Raw genomic sequence first — 21,929 nt, forward strand, 5'->3', positions numbered from 1 at the left:
TCTTGTAACATCCCCACTATCTCTAATATACTTGAACCCATTGTTATAGTCACTATGACACTCTATCTTTTGAAAGTCTTCTTCTACATTGGTGTTCAACCTTTCCCAACATGCTTTCCTACCTTTCCCAGCATGCTGTCCTTCTCTAAGTACTGACCCAAAGTTTGAGAGATGAAGCTTCACTTTCTTTGCTTTCAAGGAACACCCCTGTTAATGAATCTTCCTCTGACCCTAAAGCCATATTCTTCTTCATAAACTCTATCATTTCTAGTAGAGATCTAGAACTCAAATCTACAGAGAAATGCTATTTTACCCCTAGTTAAAATCACATTGATGAGAAAAAAGAAAAACAGGTAACAACAGATATTAGCTCAGATGAGGAAAAGTGGAACTCTTGTCCATTTACAGTGGAACTGCAAAATGGTACAACCACTGTGGAAATCAGTATGGTATTTTCTGAAAAAAACTAGAAATAGAACTGCACTCTTATTCAGCCACTCCAATACTATTTTTTAAATGACATAAACAGACATCTGCACACCTTTACTCATTACTGCTTTATTGATAATATCTAATAAATGGGGACAACTGAAATAACATCAGTAGATGAATGGATTAGCAATTTGTGGAACCTGCAAACAGTGGACTATAACACAACCATAAAGAGCAAAGATAGGTCTTTGAAACATATTTTATTTAACCCAGATGGACCTGGAGGGCATATTGCTAAGTGAAAGGTCAAGCATGTAAGGAAAAATATTGTATAATCCTTTTAAAAATGAGAATAGATATACAGAAAGAAATCACTGTTCATTGGTAGTTACATGTGAGAAGGAATGGAAAGTTTGTTTTAGGTTCTAATGATATTTTTGGGATTAGGAAAGGATAATGGGAAATATAACACTGAATGTAGATGTAAGGAGCTCAGAACAGCTAGAATTTGAGCACATATAGATGGGTATAATAGTATATAGAATATTATTGTTGTTGTTAGGTGTCATAGTGAACCTCCAAACAACAGAGCTGAACTTGTCCTATCCTGTGCAATCCTAACCTCACAATCTCTGACACGCTCAAGCTCATTGCTTTAGTCATTGTGTCCATCTACCTGGTTGAGGGTCTTCTCTTTTGCCACCTTCCACCTTTTGAAGTATGATGTACTTCTTCAAGAAATGGTCTTCCCAAGCCACATGCCCAGAGTATGTGAGGCAAAGCTTCATCATCTTTACCACCAAGAAGCAGTCTGGTGGCACATTTTCCAAGACATATCTATTTGTTCTTTTGGAAGTCCATGGGATATTCAGTACTCTTCTCCAACATAACAACATTTCAAAACTATCACTTTTTCTTCTGTAATCTTTATTCATTGTCTAGCTTTTAGCAATCAGACACACCTTCATCCTCAAACTAGCATCATGGCTCCTTAGTGATTTAGAGTGTGAAGAGATAGAATTATCTGCTAATATAAATAAAAGCAAATATGTGATTTCAGGTACATATATTCACTGAAGACAGGTACTCCATAGGCATAAACAAATATTTTACAAGACTGTATTTAAAACTTATGTCCATAATCAAATGGTGCAACTCAGTCAGTTGAAATAGTATTGTTGTTATATACCATCAAGTGGGAACTGACACATAGCTGACCACATAGCTGACCACATAGCTGACCCCCAGCCCCCAGCAGGTTTTCTGAAGCAGTAAATCACACAGGAGATTGCACAACTTTCTTCCACAGAGCAGCTGGTGGATTTGAACCTTGTGCCTTATGGTTGGCAGTATAACTCTTAACCGCTAAATCACCAGAGCTTCCTTGATATAGCATGTTGCTGTTGTTGTTAGGTGTTGTATAGTTGAGTATGACTCTTAGTGACTCTGTGAACAACAGATCTGAATCTTGTCCTGTCCTGTGCCATCCTACCATCTCTAACACACTTGAACCCATTGCTGCAGATACCATATCAGTCCATCTCATTGGGGTCTTTCCTCTCTTTCACTCTCCCTCCACCTTCTTAAGCATGATATCCTCTCCCACGTAATAACCACTCCTAGCAATATGTCCAAAGTATGAGAGATGAAGCTTTACCATCATTGCCTCCAAAGACCACTCTAGCTTCACCTTTTCTAAGACACACCTGTTCGCTCTTTTGAGAGTCACAGTTTGCAAAAATCCTAACTCTAATCCTAACCCTAATTAAGTAGCACCTGAGGTCTTAAAATTTGGGAGTACATATCTAAAATACAACCGTTGGTCTCAGCTCACCAGGAATGAAATAATAAGATGGTAACCAGAAGTTCAAAGAAGCAAGTCTACATAGGTCACAGTCTTAGCTACTCCGAGACCAGAAGAACTAGATAGTGCCTGGCTACCACTATTGCCAGTTCTGCCCAGGGTCACAGTAGATCGTTCTGGACCCAGTGGGAAGAAAATGTGGAAGAGAACAGAAATTCTTAATTTAAGGCAAACAAAAGCAACAGGCAAGCTGAAACAGTAGACAGTCAAGCGAGAGAACACCTTAAGACTCTTTAAACCTGTAACTAGAATCACCCTTGAGGGAAATAACAGTAGCACACAAAATGAAGGAGTGAGACTCTACTTAAAAGCCATCAATATGGAATCAAAAAGTCAACAGTTATTCCGATGCAAACATGAGAAGATAAGGAAACAGAAGAAGTGGAGTATTGGCAGGGAACATACAGAACACGAAAGAATGGTTGACGCATCGCATCATTGTGTAAGTGTAATTAATGCCACTGAACAACTGGTGTCCATATTGTCTAGAGGGATCTGAACTTGCTGTGTAAACTTTCAGCAAAAATTCAATTTGGGGGGGAGAATTAAAAGGAGGAAGCGAGGTACACCATCTGTTCATCTCGTCAGGGTGTTGCCTGGACTCAGAGTCAAGAGAAATCACCTCCTAAAATCCTTCTGACAAGTGAATTGTGTCCTGGGGACCAGGTGAGAATGAGATACTAATGAGTTGCCAAAGAACTGATGGTTCTGAAGTCACACGGAGCTCAGTAATTTGTTCCTTCGTTTAGAAAATGTGCACATAATCCTCTCTTGGAAAGACAGGAAATCGTGTTTTCATGTTGGATCAAAGTATTCCAAAATCTGCTCTGAAGAAAATACACAAATACACTTGCCTAATGTTAATGATTCATTTATCTTTTTGTACGAAGTCTATTTTACACAGTCACAGAAACAGCCAGAGTGAAATGTCTTCGAGCTCATGCATCCAGTTGCAAGACTATAGCTTCCTTGATTTAAGATGCCTTCAATGTTGAGGTACACGTTATTTTAATTATTTTGCAAAAAAAAAAATTACAAATTCATCTGTAATGTTTCCTCTCTGTAGATTAGGAAAAACCAATTGATTTGCACTCAGCAAATTTGACTCAGCAGTTTCCAGTTTCCACCCTCTTCTTCAGCCAATGAATGCCCGCAGCCAAGATTGAGAAAGAGATTCTGAACTCACATTCCTCCCAGGGCTGGGTGGCACCCTTCCAAACCAACAGCTGTTCTTTCGCTTTTTTATTTAACACAGCACAGACAGAGACAAAGCCTCTTTCTCTTGCTCCTAACACGTATCTATCTCTGGACTTTGCTCTGAGGGCACCAATTACAAAGAATGGGAAGGTTAATGAGTACTTCCACCAGTGCCTGTCAGAAGCTCAGCTGCACCCAACTGCACTCAAGCCTGCTTCACTTTTCTTGCAGATACAACCAATGTGGTAGTTGAACAAATAGTAGGCACTGTAATCCTCCTTGGCTTCTTTCTCAGGCTGGTCTGAAATTCCATTTCACAGAATTTCATATAATTTCGTGTCATTACCGTTTCTCAGCAGCTCAAATTCAATCCTTTTGATGACGAGCATGAGATTCATTTTGAGAGAAGGAAATTGTGTTCAGTGGAAGGTCAGAGTGCTTGGAGTTCTCTACCATTTCCCCAAAGAAATCGTTCTAAACTTCATGCCACTGCTGTTAACCAATCTGTAGGTAATATAACGTCATGTTTTTCATGCTGATAGATTTTTAAATATACAGAAAATTGTGCCTGAAGGCAACAAGAATAATTTTACTTCCATTACTTTCTAGGTCATAACATTTCACATCTGATGTTCCTTCCAAATATAGTCAGCTGTGTGCCTGATCCTCACTCCCACATCCAGGCATGTGCATCAAGCTCATCCTTCTCTCTTCCCAGCATCCTGGAGCATCGACCCTCCGCCCACTCCCATCCTCCTTACGTCTCTTAAAGAGACGTGTTCAGATGGTGGCATTTCACTCGCTGAACAAAGCTGTACTCCTGTCATTCTGGACTGTTTCTGTTGGAAGGGTAGTTAAAACAACTGCTGGGAACAACTATGATAAGATAAGAAGTTCCTGGAAGGTGCAAATGATTAAGTCTTTGGCTACTAATTGAAAAGTTGAAGGTTCAGGTCTCCCCACAAAGCCTCATTAGAAGAAGAATTTAGTGATGAACTCTCAAAAAATTTGCCACTGAAAAATCCTTGGAGCTCTGTTCTAGCATGTGTGGAGTTACCATGAATCACAGGCAGCATAGAAATAGTTTCAATTGTTTAGTAAGGAGAAAATTATTGTAGGGTGTGTGTACATGTGTGTGCATTTGCATGTTTTGCATGCTGCTGTAATTGTTAGGTTCCATCAAGTTGACTGCAACTCATAGCAACCCTATGAACAACAGATCTGAACCCTGTCCTATCTGTGCCACAGTCACCATGTCTAATATATTGAGCCTATTGCTGCAGTCACTGTTTCAATCAATCTATCTTGATGTCCTCCAAAGAATGACCACGCCCCCACCAACAACATGACATGCCCAAAGTATAAGAAACGAGGTTTCACCATCCTTACCTCCAAGCAGCACTCTGGTTGCACTGTCTCAAGACAGACTTGTTTGTACTTTTGACAGTCTATTGGATATTCAGCACTCTTCTCCAACACCACAGCTCAAAGCTGTCAATTCTTCTGTCATCCTTAAGCTTGCATAAGAAAGAGCTAATTCCTTAAGTTAGAGAAGAGGCAAGTCTAACTCCACTTATATTGTTACATGCCAGAGTCAATGATGACTCGTAAAGACCCTATGAACAATGAATCTGAAACCTTATGCCATCTTACACTCCATTTTTAGCAGTATACACATACAGTAGAATCAGCTCTAGACCAGTGGACTACATAAACCAGCGTATCTACTGTGAACCTTCTGTGGGTCAGGCACAGGGCTAAACAAAACTGCAGTATTCTCGGTCTTCATGAAATTAATAGTCCAGCAGAGATGTCAGAGAGTAAATAAGAGTTGTGCTGCCAACCCAAAAGCAAGCAATTAGAATCTACCACTGCTTTGCGGGAGAAAGACGGGTATTCTCCTCCTGTGTGATTTACAGCCTCTGAAAAAAATCCACTGGAAGATCAACTAGGAGTTGGTTGCACCTTGACAGCTCATAACAACAAGGTGTGTTAGGTACACAAGGGTGAATTTCATAGGCTCCTTCCTCTTAATGTACCTTGCTGAGTAATCCACTTGCTTTTCCCCGCTCTGGGTTTAAAGAAAGGCAATCCGTGCAGACTCCTTTGTACCGTTGTGAAGAGGCTGACACTTCCTCAGAAAGCTGCTCAAATTCTTAAGCACTGCAGTCTGTAGGGAGTTGCACTGCTAATGCAATGGCGGCAGCCCTGCTGGCAGTTCAAACCCACTAGGATCTCCTGGAGAGAAAGATGGGCAATGTTCTCCTCTGCCTTGGAAAACCTGCGAGGGGGTCAGCTGTGAGTCAGTTCCAGTTCAATGGCAAGGAGTTAAGTTTGAGTTGGGTTTGTTATCATGAAGTTATGCAAACACTAATGTGTACACAAGCAGTCCACAGAGGAGCCAGATAATGCAGACCTCGGCCTGCAGCCAGGCCAGTTTGGAAAGCTAGCTTTCTCTCAGTGCTTTGTTTTGATTTTTGTCAGGTTGAAACTATAGCCTCTTAACAATTGTTTGCTTCAGAGTACGGAGAGGCAGTGAAGCCTCAAGCTAAGGGAGGTTGCAACTTAACCCAGGAAAAGTCCACTAATTTGGAATTGAGGTGATGCCAGAGCCATTTTCATCTCTGGCGCTCTCTGGGATTGGGTAATCAAGAAGAAGCCCATAAATGAAGCAAGTTCAGCTAACGGGTAAGACGTCCATGGAATATCCTGCACTCTTATCTCAATTAACTGCTTCTTGATACTATTAGATGCCATTGAGTCAACTCCGATTTGTAGCCACCCATGAACATCAGAAAGCCTTACTCAGCCCAGCATTGTCCTCACAATCACTTTGTACTTGAGCCCATTGTTCAGCCACTGTGTCAATCCTTTTCCTCTTCCCTCTTGTAATTCACAGAGAGTATATTGTCTTTCCTAGATGGCTCACATGACAAAACATGACACAGATACCGAGTATGGAGCATCATTTCAAACACTTCCATGACTGTGAAATGTTCTTTAAGTCTCATTAATGGGATGGCATTTGTTTCTTTGTTGCTTGCAGTACATTTCAGGATTTGGGAACGAGTGTGCCTCTGAAGATCCTCGCTGCCCAGGAGCCCTGCCAGAAGGACAGGTATGCATGAAGAGTTTACATATCTCTGTATCATAGACCTGAATGATGAACCATCAGGCCACACCCCCTCTGCCCACCAAGATTCTTGTAATTCAGCCAGTGAGTGGTCCAGGCATTTCCCCAAGCCATTAAGTAAGTGGACACAGGCCAATGGTAATACAAAGATTAAAGTTGGCTTGGTGATTACTTATGGCTAAACCATCAAACCCCAAATAGTAAGACAAGCTCTAGGACTTCCAAGAGGATCCCAGAGGTTCAGGGCTAGGTCCAGGGGCTTCCTTGTAATTCCTTGTACTAGCTTAAGACATGAACATTGAGAAGAAAATAATCAGATTCTCCAAAAAAAAATGTATGTACAAAGCTAAAACAAACCATTTACATAAACTGGTTTACCATTTACAAAACTAGTGTTGCTTACAGAAACAAAAATTTAAAAAATGGCAAACCATTTTTCAACATTTAAGTATTACATGGTATGAAAAAAAATGTGCATGATACAGTGTTTCCTTTAAAAAAATGACCTGACAATGTGACTGCCTATATCGTAGGATTCCCATTTGTGGGGGGTTGAGAATAGAAGGAAGTATACCAATATGGTAGCATTGGATTATTTCTGGGTGGTAATGCAGGATCTTCTAAAAGTTTTGTATATTAAGAAAGCATTACTTTCATAACCAGAGACTAAGACATTGGAAAAGTAATTACAAGAAGTCTGTATGGGCTGGGGATGGCTTTCTTGTACGGGATTCTCACTTCTAAGGGATCTTTATAGAGCCCCTCATTGCAATACTACAACACCACAAATGGATTGAGGCACCACAATTACAATAGTCCAGGGCATCTTGAACAGGGGACAAGATTCCTACACTGAAGTGTTTGTAGGCCCCTAGCCAGGGACATCTGTTAAGAGGGTATGAAAGGTACCTCTGTGGCCCCCATCCTCAAACAGAATCAAGACGCTGGTGGGAGGGAGGTGAGGAAGCAGCTACTCCTGCTCTAGAAAACATACATGTTTGATTCACTTCACAAATTTCCATATAAACAAAGAAGAAAAGGTCTCTGAGAGTCTGTCCTTGCCCTTAGGATTGTGATGTCAGATACTTTTCCATTTGACATGATGTCTACTTGAAATATTGTCTCCTTTGTTTTAGAATAATCCTCAGGTCTGCCCCTACAACCTGTATGCTGAGCAGCTCTCAGGATCTGCTTTCACTTGTCCAAGGAGCTCCAATAAGAGAAGGTATAAGGATTAGGGGGCAGGAGAGGGAATGGGAAGGATCTGGGAGAAAAGACAGGGTAATGATGGGCAAAGTGCAATGGTAATTAATTTTAATAAAACATAATGCATGAGAATGATTGTATGAAACACAATGTGAATGAAGAATAGTGTGAAATACAATGTATACAAATTTTATAAGCAAAACAACATTGTTGTTATGTGTCGTGGAATCACCTGCAACTCATAGCGACCCTATTTACAACAGCTCTGAAGCCTGCCCTATCCTGAGCCAGTCTCGCTGATTCTGACACACCTACCCCCATTGCCCCAGTTACTATATTCATCTCATCCAAGGTCTTCCTCTCCTGTGCTGTCCCTCCATCCTTCCAACATGATGTCCTTCTCTAAGGATCAGTCCCCCATGCCCACATGGCCGAAGTATGTGAGTTGGAGCTTCAAAATCCTAGCTTCCAAGGACAAACTTGGTTCCATCCTCTCCAAGACAGACTTACTTGTTTTCTTCGTGGTCCATGGTATGTTCAGGACTCTTCTCTAGCACCATAAGTCAAAGGCATCAATTCTTCTTCGTCTGCCATCCTTAGTCATTGCCCAGCTCTCTGATGCATAGCAAGTAATTGCAAAGAGAAGGTACAAGGCTTAGATGAATTCTAACTTGCAGACTGGGATAGCAATGGCCAAAGGCAGAGGATAGTGTCTACAGCCGAGCCATAGCCTCCCAGGGCTGCCCAAGTTGTTCTCATCTGCTCTCTTCTAGGCCCATAGCCAGGGAAGTCTGGGAAAAGGGGGTGAAAGATACCTCTGTGGCCCCCATCATCTAACAGAATCAAGACACTGGTGGGAGGGAGGTGTGGAAGGACCTGCACCTGACCTGGAAAACGTGCATATTTGATTCCCTTCACAAATTTCCACCTAAACATAGGAGAGAGTTTCTGATAGTCTGTCCTTACCCTTAGGATTGTCCAGTTGAATGAGAGTTTTTCATTTGTTTTTAAAATAATGAGTAAATAAAATTTTAGAAAATTCAGAGCAATATCTTCCCCAGCTGACTGCAGACATTATGTATCTCACAGAAAAGCATTAGATCGCTCAAGCTTGGGTAGTTGAAAGAGCGTGTATTAAGACCCCTTGTGGTTTGAATGAATAAAGCTTTTCTCTCTGGAATTTGCCTTTGCTGGGAAACTAGCACATTCATTAGCACATAATGTCATGTCCGTGTTTGCTGTAATCCTACAAGTCAGGTCAGTGAACTTGCTTCCTTGATTAGCTCCTATGGGGCAAGTTGGATACAGTAGGTGTAGTGATTTAAACGTATAGTACAGCACCTACTCGTAAGAGTTTTAGACTGTGAAGAGGGCTGCTGCTTCCACTGGGGACTCCGGGAGGAGGCTAGGCGGTCCGGCACTGCTTGGTGAGTGGGGCTGTGTTTAACTACACAGGCTCCCCCTGAGAAGCAAATGGAATACTAGGCACAATAGTACGATTGTTGTTGTTATATGCCATCAAGTCTCTTGTGACCCGTAGGAACCCTATGTTCAAGAGCCCTAAATGCTGCTCTGTCCTGTGCTAACCTCGTCATCTCCGACAGACTCATTCTCACCTCCACAATCACAGAATCGATCCATCTTATTGACTGTCTTCCTCTCCTGCGCCATCCTTTCACTCTCCCAAACATGGCCTATAAAAATGGAAGTTTGTTCCCTGTGATCCTGTGTACTGCAGTGCCAGGCCCCTTGGGTTTAAATCTTGACACCTTCTTTTTCTTGCTACATAGCCTTGGGTGAATCATCTACCTTCTCAGAGCTTCTAGTTTCTCACTTGTAAAGCAGAGATAATAACAGCACCTACTCCACAGATGTGGTGCGGATTAAAAGATCTTTCTTACAGAGGAGATGTGGGAGCTCTGGTGGCATTCCCTAGCAGTGGGGACCCACCAGCAGCTCTTCATTAGAAAAGGTGGCGGCCTCTTGAAAACCTGCTGGAGCGTCAGCTATGAGTTGGTCCCAAGTTGATGGAAGAGTGTGTGTGTGTGTGTGTGTGTGTGTGTGTACACATAAGAGAGATAGATTGAGAGAAGGAAGCTGGATGAACCTCCAAAACTATTGCCCTGGGCTAGTCTTTCAACTGTAAGGTAACAATATCCTGTTTATCTTCTTTTAAAAAAAATTTTTCACTCCTCTCCTATCTTCTTTAAATAATCTTTAATAATTCTTTAACTATTTTCTTTAAACCCAACAGTAAATTAGCTGATGTAGTAAAGAACGTTTGCCTTGAGAATTGTGAATTTTGAAGAACTATCTCTGTGGGAGCTACTGGTAATAGCAACAATAAAGGTTGGAGTGGACACTTAAGGATCATTTAGTCAATGTTCATAGTAGAAGAGCTATTTTAAAAAGTGGAATGTGAATGGCTGGACAACTTGAAGAATGTACTCAATGTCACTGAAACAGACACGTAGAAATTCTTTGGTATATGTTCTGTTGTGTATGCTTTCAACAACAATGAAGAAGAAGAATGTCTGCAAAGGTCTTACTTAGCACAGGGCCTGGCACACAGTGAATAGTCACTTAATGTGAGTTGTTGTTATTATAACCATCATCATTATTGGAACTCTAGCCAAGGTTCTGCTTCAATACTAGATTATTTCTAACTGGTTGTCTGAGAGCTGAGTGAGAAATACAGTAGGAGCTGTGTGACAATGTTTATATCAACACTGACTCCCAGTAGACATGTGCATGGGGAGAAGAGGAGAGATAGAAGTGTCCCAAGTCTATTAAAAAAAAATCAATACAATTAGAGGTTAATTATCCAAGTCAAAGCAAGGTAAGCACACAGACAAGATAATTCTTGTTCATTCTTATGGCAACCTCATATCCATGACTGCTTTGGTGGCTTCGCCTCTGGGGACTGGTACTGCTGACCCCAAAGTGGCACCTCTCTGGTGGTTTAAATCCAGCAGTGGCTCTGTGGGGAAAACGAGCAATCTCCTTCCTCACAATTTATAGCCTCAGAAACCTGCAGAAGGGTCCACTAGGAGTCTAGATGGTTCCAAGTCAACAGCCACAAGTGGTTTCCTTTTCTTTTGAGCTTCCATAACTATCTCTGACTTAATGGCCCATCCATTAACTGGGTATCTGGACTCCAGATTCTGCTGCCTGCCCCCACTGTTTAGCAGTATCTTCAGATCGCAGGAGTTGAGCTCACCGTTTCAGAGGACTGAGAAGGATTTGCTGGGATTTCATTAAGAAACTGGCACTGCTCCTTGAATCACAATTCCATCTCCATCCAGGGCAATGCAGGGCTGCCTGGGGAATTTTATAGACTCAGCTAAAAAACAAAGGACATTAGGTCGGTATGGTTCACACATCTCTTTAAAACTCTCTAGTGATATCCACAAGAATTTTTTGTGAAAATGCTCAGAATCACTAATGAGAAGATTTGACCAGGCCACACACACATTTCCAGTTTATTATCACTCATTCATACCATAGAAGGCAAGGCTACCACAAAACTATCTTCTGTTGGGGTTAGTTTTTATCTCATGTTAGCTGGTCTCTTGGATCTTGCAGTTAAGGGGTAGGAGAGAGAACCAGGTGGAAATTCCAGACCATGATGAAAGTCAAATGATTTGCTACTCTAATCTATAAGCTCCTATTTCATAAACTCTCCAGTCGCCAAACAATACTGAAAGACTCATACACTTTCTGACCCCTCAGACAAACCTAAGAAATAAGGATGGAGAACTCTGAGACCAAGAATGTTTATTAACTTGCCCAGGATTACACAACTGCTCTAAGATACACACACGTGCTCTCAACCCCAGGATGTTGGAAGACACCTGGTTTATTCTAACGTTTGGCCTGTAGCCAAAGATCTGAAGTTATAGCATGGAGAGCTAAAAAGCTCCAGCAGAAGTTAAACAAATCTATCTCCGAACTTTATGAATTTTGTATGTTGTTGTTATGTAAACCAGTATAAAGTAATAATAATAACAAAAAAAAAAGAAATGAAAAGGAATCTATCTTTGATGCCCCCCTGTGGCTTATTGTCAGGCCGGGTTAACCGCATCTCTGAAGTAAATTGTCTTTGAACTTAAATGATCAAAGCTTAAAAGCTTCTTAAGTCAGGTGTCTTTTCGTTGACAGAAGTAGGACCCTCCTTCCTGGACCCTGTCAGGGTAAAGGCTTTTGGAAGGAGTTGGTCTTAATGAGGACTTAGGGAGTCTCAGCGTCTTTCTCAGCATCTGGAAGTTTCTCTCACTGGTACCCAGCAGGGTCCTTCATTACAATCTTCTATCCTGAGTGTTTTCCTTCCTGAGATCTGAGATTAGGGCTCCAGAGGGGACATCTTAGGTTCAGGCCATTCCAAGTACAGAAAATTATTTCAAAAAATAATAAATGTGCTTTAGGAAAGCCTAAGTACATACAGGAATATTTGGAATACAGAATTGTTATAGACTAAATATCTTTAAAATAATAACAAAAAAGACAAGTAATCCAACAGGAAAAGAGCAAGTAATTCACAGAGGGGAAAAATGCAAAGAGGCTCTAACCACATTAAAAGATTCAATAGAAGGTGCCTTTGAGTTGTGGTACTGGAGGAGTACTGAATATACCGTAGATTGCTAGAACAGGTTTGTCCTGGAGAAAATGAAACCAGGCTGCTCCTTGGAGGAAAGGATTCTGAAGCTTCGTGTCACATACTTTGAGCATATTCCAAGGAGGGGCCAGTAACTGGAGAGGAACATCATGCTTGGAAGAGTGGAGGGACAGAGCAAGAGAGGAAGACCCTGGATGAGATAGACTAACTCAGTGATTGGGGTAACATGGCTAGGTGTGAGAGACAATAAGATTGGAACAAGGTAGAGCAGGGTTCAGAGCTGCTGTACATAGGATTGCTATGAGTTGCAAGTGACTCCACAGTACATAACAAGTACCACCTTATTCATAATAAAGTAAATACAAAATACAAAGTGAAATATTATTGTTCAGGCGTTCCAGGGCAGTGCAAACTGTTAATGTGTTTTACTGCTAGCCTATGGCTGGAGGTTTAAGACAGGTCAGAGGTATCTCTGAAGAAAAGCTTAGCAATCTACCTTAGAAAAACCAGCCATTGAAAATGCTGCTCTACTCAGATACATGAGGGTTCACCATGAGGTGGAGTCAGCTCAACCGCACCTTAGTGGTGAGGATATTTGCAAAGGTGTCCCACATTTTGTTGGCAGAAGCTAAAGTGTTACAATGATGTGGCAGTTTTGTGTTTATATACCCTGGAACTATGAGAGGTTTTACAAGAAAATTCTCAAGCTCTGACACCTCTAAGAAGTATCCCTTGAGGAATTACAGGAGAGGAGATATTTCTCTTTAGAACCTTCAAAATTAGATTATTTTTACCACTGATATGTTAATTTGTAGAATTTTAAAAGGAAAATGAATTTCTATTTTAAAATAACAAAAACCTCCAATTCTTTAAGTTTTTTTAAAAAACTCAACTTGTTATTATGATCTGAATGCAAATTAACAGAAAATTTGCTTACCATTCAACAATGCATACACCTTGTTTCGTGACATTGATTTTAATCCCCACACTGTAACAACACTCTTCTTAGTACCTCTCTGTGTTACCAGTTTCCATTCATTCTCTTTCTTACCCCTTCCTGCTTTCTGATCTTTCCCGAAAGCAAATGCTGCCCTCTTTATCTTTTATGGTTATTCCAAGTGTGTTTCTCCCTAGAGTTATTGATCACCTTGTAGGCTTGTCTGTTGTTTGGCTGAAAGCTGAATCACAAGGCTGATTTCAGTTCCAAATTTGAAAGGTGACTAAGGATCATAATCTCAAATATTCCCCTAGTCTCTGTCGGACAAATAAGTCTGGCCTTTTTATAATTTTGTGTTTGGTTCCATATTTCCTCCCACTGTATCTCAAACAACAACAACAACAACAAAACCCCTGCTGATTACCATGAAGTTGGAACCAATTCATAAATGACCCCTCGACAGGTTTTCAGAGGCTATAGATCACATAGGAGGAGACTGATCGTCTTCATCCCAAGGAGCTCCTGGATTTGAACCACCATAGAGGCGTAGCCTTTGGCTTAGCAGTGCGTCCTCCGACAGACCACGCCACCAGAGCTCGCACTCCATCAGCGGTCTTCTATTGGCAGTGACCCCTTTCACAGTGCTCAGCAGTGGTAGTTGGGCATCATGTAGACCTTCTGGTCTGAGGATGATAGAGACTGAAGTTCCCATGGTCATTAGTCTTTTGGACTCATGTGACTAGTGTGATTATGTGCTGTTGAGGCAGAACCATTTCACAGCTGGCCCTCTAATAGGTTTTAAGAGGCTGTAAATAATATAGGAACATATTTCCCATCTTTCCTCAGCCCACCTTTGGGACAGCAGTGTGATTTTTTTTATTGTTAGGGTAGTGTGGTTTTTTCCCCTTTACTTTTCTTTGATTCATATGTCCAGAATACTTTTCATCTAAACAGAATTCCTTGTGCTCACCTTCTAGGTAAGTAATAATAATAATAATAATAACAACACTCTCTGATTTGTAGTTCAATGTGCTTCTGTAGTTTTTCTGGCCTAGGCATTCTGTCAAAGTTCTTCTATTACATTTTTAGTTGTTATTGGAAAACACAATTATTCATTTTTCTGTTAGCAGGCAAATAACCAAGAGATAGAATCTCAGTTTGAAGAGTGATGGGTGGACTGGACAGGTGGGGAGAGACCAGGGCTATGGGCAGCAGGGGTTATTAAGAAGTGATGTTTATGCCATTGCCTCTCACTTTAAAGATCTCAGTTGACTTGAATATCTTCCTGCACCAATGTGGACCAATGTGTACCACTTACCAATGTGGCCCTTCCTGGACCAATGTATATCACTTATAACACTACCCTAAATTTTTTTTATTAATTTTAAGGAAAGTTTATAAAGACTTAGAGTTTCCAGTCATTCACGGTCGCACTTTTCTCCCTGCCCACTCCTCCCCCCCTCCCCCAGTTCACTCTTCCTTGAAAAGTAAAAGAAAAACTCTTTCATTGTTATGTAATCCCTCTCCCCAAGTCCACTGCACTGTGTAGCCTTCATTCTGGACTCCTGTCATGACAATAATACCTAATCATACATCCCTTTTAAACAGTTCTCTCCCTCATCTGTTTCAATGCAGTATGCATCATTCATCCCCTCTTTCTCTGTCTTCCCTCAGCCCCGATGTCAGTCCCATTTTACAACAGTGGCCCTATGCAATATTTTCCTTTTATGACTGAGATATTTCACTCAGCATAATGTCCTCTAGGGTCATCCACTTTGCATAGTATTTCATGAGTTCCTTGTTTTTCAATGCTGTGTAGTATTCCATTGTGTGAATATACCAGAGCTTCTCTATCCACTTGTTGATGGGCACTTGAGCCACAATAAACATGGCTGTGCATATATCTGCTTACGTGGCAGTTAAGGTTTCTTTAGGGTAAATTCCCAGTAGAGGAATTTCTAGGTCGAATGGTATTTCTATTTGCAACTTTTTAAGAAAGCAATACAGCCTTCCATTGTGGTTGCACCATTTTACACTCCCTCCAACAGTGAATAAGTGTTCCAGCTTCTCTGCAACCTCGCCAGCATTTAATGTTTGCTGTTCTGTTAAATTTTACTATTCTTACTGTGGTGAGATGATATCTCATAGTTGTTTTGATTTGCTTCTCTCTTAGAGCTAGGGATTTTGAACATTTCTTCATGTGTTTGTTCGCCATCTGAATGTCTTCTTTTGTGAAGTGTCTGTCCATATCCTGTGCCCATTTTTCAATTGATTACCATAAATTTTTATGTGCCCTTGTTTTCCCACAGCTGGCTCTATAGGATCCTGCCCTCAGTTTCCCACAAGCCCTTTGAATCCGTGGACCAAGGGCATGTCACTCACAACTGGGACGAAGTTGATCCAGATCCTAACCAGGTAACCTGGACCTGTGAGTTAGTGAATTTAAAATAAACATTTAAATCAGATGTAGGTTTCAAAGACATCAGACAACTAAAAAATAAATTCTAGAATACATCTGTTCTTTTTTCCCAAACTTGGATGGAATTTTGCCATTTTTTTTAACCACTTGCTTATATGTGCATGTGTGTGTATCTAGGAGGGCATGAGAGTGGTTCACGTTTGCTAAGAGTGTCCAGATGAGTTGAGCTAATGGAAACTGTATGTTGTTGTTTTGTTGTTGTGTTGTTGTGTGCCGTCAAGTTGCTTGGAACCCATGGAGACCCTACGTACAGCAGCTCTGAAGCCTGCCCTGTCCTGATCCAGTTTCACTAATTCTGACACACCAACTCCCATTGCCCCACTAACTGTATCAATCCATCTCATCTGGGGTCTTCCTCTCCTGCACCCTTCTGAGCATGATGTCCTTCTCCATGGACCGGTGACTCCTGACCACATGCCAAAAGTATGTGAGCCAGAGCTTCAAAATACTAGCCTCCAGGAAGAAACTTGGTTTTATCCTCTTCAAGACAGGCCTATTTGTTTTCTTGGCAGTCCATGGTATGTTCAAGACTCTTCTCCAGCACCGCAGGTAGAAAGCATCAATTCTTCTTCTGTCATCCTTAGTCATTATCCATCTAGAGAGTAATCACTTGCATAGCAAGTAATTGTGGAGACCATTGCCTGAATTAGGCACAATTTAGTTCCTAGACTGACATAATTGCTTTTCAGTACTGTGGAGAGGTCCCTGACAGCAGATTTTTCCAATGCAATTAATCTTTTTTCTTGACTGCTAGTGTTAAGAGTGTTGATTGTGGAGCCCAGCAAGCTGTAATTGTTAACAACCTCAATCTCTTCTCTATCTACCATGGTTAGATTGGCCCAAGGGGAAAATCTTTGTCTTCTTCATGTTGAGCTTCAATCCATATTGAAGACTACAAACCTTGAGTTTCTGTGTCAAGTGCTTCAGGCTTCTTCAGTTTTGACAAACAATATTGTGTTATCGGCATAAAATAGATTATTGAGGAGTCTTCCTCCAATCCTGATGCCACATTCCTCCTCATAAAACCCGGCTTCCCGAATAATCTCTTCTGCAGATCATAGATTGAAAAGATATGGAGACAATGCATCCCTGAAGCACTCCTTTCCTGATTTTGAACCATGCAGTGTTTCCCTGCTCTATTCTGAGAACTGCTTCCTGGTTCAAGTATAGGTTTCACATAAGCAAGTGTTCTGGGATTCCCATTTTCCTCAAGGTTAGCCACTATTTGTTGTGTTCCACACAGTCAAATGCTTTTGCATATTCAAATAGACATTCTTCTGGTACTCTTTGCTTTCTGTCAATATCCATCTAACATTGGCAATAATGTCTCTAGTGCCATGACTTCCTTTAAACCAGCTTCTATTTCTATCAATGTACTATTCCATTAATTCCTGGATAATCTTCAGAGTGATTTTGCTAGTGTGTGATGTTGTTGTTCTTATGTGCCGTAGAGTCGCTTGCGACTCATAGCGACCCTATGTATGTGATATTGTTTGATAATTTTCATATTCTGTTGGGTCACCTTTTTTGGAATGGGAATAAATATAGATCTCTTCCAGTCAGTTGGCCAGGTAGTTGTCCTCCAGATTTCTTGTCACAACTTGGTGAGCACATCCAGGGCAGCATCTGTTTGTTGAAATATGTCAATTGATATTCCATCAATTCCTGGGGCTTTATTTTTTTGCCAAGTCCTTCAGAGCAGACTGAACTTCCTCCTTCATCACTATTGCCTCTTGATCATATGTTGTTTCTTGAAATTCTTCTGTGTTATACAATTTTTTTTGGTACAATAACCCTGTATACTCCTTCCATTTCATTTTAATGCATCCTGAATCATTCAATATTCTGTCCACAGCATCCTTAAGTATTGCAATTTGTGGCTTGAATTTGTTCTTTAATTCCTTAAGCTTAAGAAATGCAGAGTGAGTTTGGCCTTTTTTATTTTCTGACTCCAGCTCCTTGCACATTTCATTATAATACTGTGCCTTGTCTTCCCAAACTGCCCTTTGAAATCTTCTATTTAGCTCCTTAACTTCATGATTTTTTCCCTTTACCTTAGCTTCTCTGCACTCTAGTGTATTATTCAGAGTCTCTTCTGATATCCATTTTGGTTTTTCTTCTTCATTCTTTGTATTTGACCTTTTGCATTCTTCATCAATGATACTCTCGACATCCTCCCACAGCTCATCTGATCTTCAATCATTAGTGTTCAAGGCCTCAAACTTGTTCCTGAGATGGCTTTAAAATTCAGAGGTGATAGACTCCAGGTCAAATTTTGATACCTGTGGATATTCTTTAGCTTTACTTTGACTTTGCATGTGAGTAGTTGATGGTCTGTTTCACAATCAGCACCTGGCCTAGTTTTCAGTGCTGATATTGAACTTCTCCAATGATTCTTCCATAGATATAATGGATCTGACTCCTGAGCATCCCATCAGGAGAAATTCATGTGTTACAGCCTGTGATTATGTTTCTTATAAAAGGTATTTGCTAGGAATAAATCATTGATTGTACAGAATTCTATCATTCTATTCCCAGCATAATTTCTGTCACCAAGTCCATATTTTCAGACTTTTACTAATTCTTCTTCCTGGTTCACAACTTTCGCATTCTAATCACCCATTATTATTAATGCATCTTGGTTATGTGTTCAGTCAATTTCTGACTGTAACAGTTGGTAGAAATTGTATAGGCCATGGAAAATACCTAAACACCCATGCGTTTTTGAAATCTAAACTTCTCATACAATATAGAAAAACAAAACATGAAAAACACACAGAACAAAACCACCCAAAAAGAACCATTCAGTACTGACATCTGAAGAAAGGCTCTCTGGTAAAGGGATGGGAGGATGGGAAGTTCATTGTCAGAGTTGGATTCTATAAATCTGATTGTGGGGGCAGATTGCTATCTATTGCATTCTCGTCAGACCTAGGTGCTCTGTTCTCTGCCTCAGAGTTTCCTTCTCTCGGTCTAGTGATGAGCGGACTTTTCCTCTGGGCTTAAGTATTATTTACGTCTTCTTTGTGCTTACAGCAATGAGGCAGACCAGAGACTGTGGACTTTTCCTGTAATCCTTCCTTAAGTCTAGCTCAATAGTTCTCAAATTTGGTGTACTTAAGAATTATGGTACTGAGCAGCACACACAAAGCCATGTATACTATACTTTACAGGCGATTTAAGGGATTTTTGAGATTTTTTTGTACTTGATTTTCATCTTACTTACTGGTTTTACAACCACTCTTTTTATCTGTGTAATATGAGCTCTGGATTTGCTTGAGAGCATTGTAGTAAATTTAGGTGAAGATTTCCTGTGCCACCTGAAAAAACAAACTTGTTACCCAGATAACTTCCCCACTTCTCAGACAGAGTGTGTATTAAATGCCTGATTAGCATTTAATCCATAAAGCATAGGTATCTATCCTTTAACTTCTCTCATAGAAGAAATCTTGCTATTAAACATGAGTTCATTAATAAAAAATAAATGAGAATTACCATAATACTGAAAAAATTGGATTTTGACATGTAATTCATTTGGGTGTCAACTGGACTTTAAGGGAATGGGCAGAGTCCTGGGCTCAAGCTAAACACAAGTCCTCATGAGACAAGCAAGTGAGGCCAAGTGTTAAAGGTAGCTAGATGGTCAAGCAGCTGCTGCCTCAGTAGTCCCACCCCTCTTTCAGTTCTAACCCTGGTCTAGGAAGTTATTGTTTGTTGTTTACCATAAAGTCAGAACAGAGTCATAGTTGTTTACTGCCAAGTCAGAACAAATCCATAGCTCCCCTCTAGAGAATTTTCAGAGGCAGTAAATTGCACCTGTGAAGATTGCCCATCTTTCTTCTGTAGAGAGGCCGTTGGCTTATGAACCCACGTATCTTCGTGTTAGAAGTGCAACTTCTTATCACAGAGCCATTAGAGCTGGACTGGGAAGTTATTGTTGTTGTTAAGTGCCATCAAGTCGTAGGCGACTCATATCAAACCTATCAACAAAAGACCTGAGCATTATTCATAGGGTTTCCGGAGGCAAGCCATTTCAGAAGTGGATGCCACTCCTGCTTTCAAGCTTGTTTTAACCAGAAAGCTCCACCAAACACTGTCCACCATGGGTAACCTTATCACATTTAGCACATCAGTGTCACAGTGTTTAGCATCACAGCAACCACAAGTTACCTCTGTACAGCCATCCACAGACCAGTGCTATACCACTTAGAAGAATGACAGAAAAAAAGCAATTTAAACCAGGCCTGAGGGCCGCAGATTAAAATCACCCACATTGGGCTTGGTAGCATAATTTTCTGTCCACTAGGCCAACGTAGCTCTCTCTATGTTGTCGTTGTTATTGTTGTTAAATGCCGTCGAATTGTAGATGACTCATAGCGACCCTATGAACGAAAGACCTGAGCACTATTCATAGAGTTTCCAGAGGCAAGCCATTTTGGAAGTGGGGAAGAGAAAGTGATAAAACTCTATGAGGCTTGGAGCTCAGATGAGACCCAAAATAGAGGTGAAGTCAGGGTTGCCAGAATGTTCATACAAGTTGTACCAAGGCCCTGCCAGTTGAAGGGGAATTGGAATAAGATGAGAGATAACCTATTAGCCCATGCTTCATCCCATTAAAACTGCAGCATGAAATGTTCCTGCTTGCTTCCTAAAGTTTCCTCTATCTTTTCCTGTAAATACATTTCTGACCTTACACTTTACATGTCTCCTGTTTCAAAATCCTCAAACACTTTCTCTGAGGTGACTACCAAATGTACTCCCATTCTAATATCTCCTCTGCACGTTTGTGACCTTGTGCTCGCACTCTCTGGCACAGATGTGTCTCAGCACTCAATAACAGCTCTTGAATTCTCGCTCCATGAAAGTGACAGCATCATCACTCTCAGCTCTGCGACCTGTCCCGCCTGCCAGCCTGGCTCCCTTGTCCTGATAGGCACAGCCAAGTTGTTCTTGTGAAACCTATCCTTTTGTATTTTCATTTACACTTTCTTGACAAGTTAATATCTCTTTCTAATTTTACGCTTCATTAATTAAGCACAGCAATCTGTATTCACCACTTTCCCCTTACATAATCTCTTCCAATACATGTACTTTAGAATCTCACCAAGAACATCTGAGAGGATTATATTTAGATTCGTACCTGACAGTCCTCCATGGCTGAAGCCTGAAGAGGGATGTCTCTACCTGTCAGACCAAACTCAGTACTTCATCAGTTTCACCAAGTATCCGCAATAATTTTCTTTGGGAATTTGAAATTCTGAGAACTGCCTATGGTTTCCTCTAGTTTGGCATTCAGTCTCCAAAAAGGCATCACAGGATATGGTGTCATCACATAAATCTTTATACACTTCGAGGAGGATTGGAGACTGTGTCAGTTAAAAGTCTCCAGATTTACAGAGCCAGTGTGTGTGTGTGTGTGTGTGTGTGTGTGTGTGTGTGCACATACGCATAAATTCATATACATTATCTATGCACACAAATGTATATGCATACACATGCCTATATAAAATGCTTTCTTTTAGAATTTTTAGATTTCTTTTAGAGAATTTGCTCATGTAATAATGGAGGCTGGTAAGTTTGAAATCTGTAGGGCAGACTAACTAGAAACTCAAGAAAGAGTTGATACTAAGTCTTTAGTTTAACATGTATAGGTCAGCTGGCAGCTAGAAATTCAGTCTGAATGTCTATGTTATGGTCTTAAAACAAAAATCCCTCCTTTTCAGAGAAATCTTAATTTTTGCTCTTTAATGCTTTCAACTGATTGGTTGAGGCCTACCCACATTAATAGTGATCTCCTTCATGTAAAACCAACTGATTATAAAGTTAATCACATTAAAAACCCTTTTATAGTAATATCTTGACCAAATAAATAGACAGCATAGCTTAGCCAAGTGAATACATATAATTAACCCTAGCAGAGGCTACCCGCCCAGTTGGAGTTTGGAAGGGGATGTCTTCACCTTTCACAGACCAAATCCAACACTTCATCCACAATCCACCTTAGTTAATTTAAACCCTTTCTGTATATATTTTGATTTTGCCTGTTGGGTTGTTTTGTTTTTTTTT

General features: G+C 40.6%; 1 protein-coding gene across 1 annotated transcript in view; it reads left to right on the plus strand.

Moving 5' to 3' along the window:
• HGD (homogentisate 1,2-dioxygenase) overlaps positions 1-21,929 on the plus strand; it is an 85,684-nt gene that overhangs the window by 18,029 nt on the left and 45,726 nt on the right. Inside the window, exons 3-5 of the mRNA XM_006884315.1 lie at positions 6,540-6,611; positions 7,763-7,851; positions 15,694-15,799. Coding sequence (XP_006884377.1) covers positions 6,540-6,611; positions 7,763-7,851; positions 15,694-15,799 — 267 coding nt within the window. The remainder of the gene's footprint in view (positions 1-6,539; positions 6,612-7,762; positions 7,852-15,693; positions 15,800-21,929) is intronic.

This window comes from Elephantulus edwardii, unplaced genomic scaffold (genome assembly GCF_000299155.1).
Source record: "Elephantulus edwardii isolate Elephantulus edwardi_28Jun2011 unplaced genomic scaffold, EleEdw1.0 scaffold00032, whole genome shotgun sequence".
Classification (NCBI taxonomy): domain Eukaryota; kingdom Metazoa; phylum Chordata; class Mammalia; order Macroscelidea; family Macroscelididae; genus Elephantulus; species Elephantulus edwardii.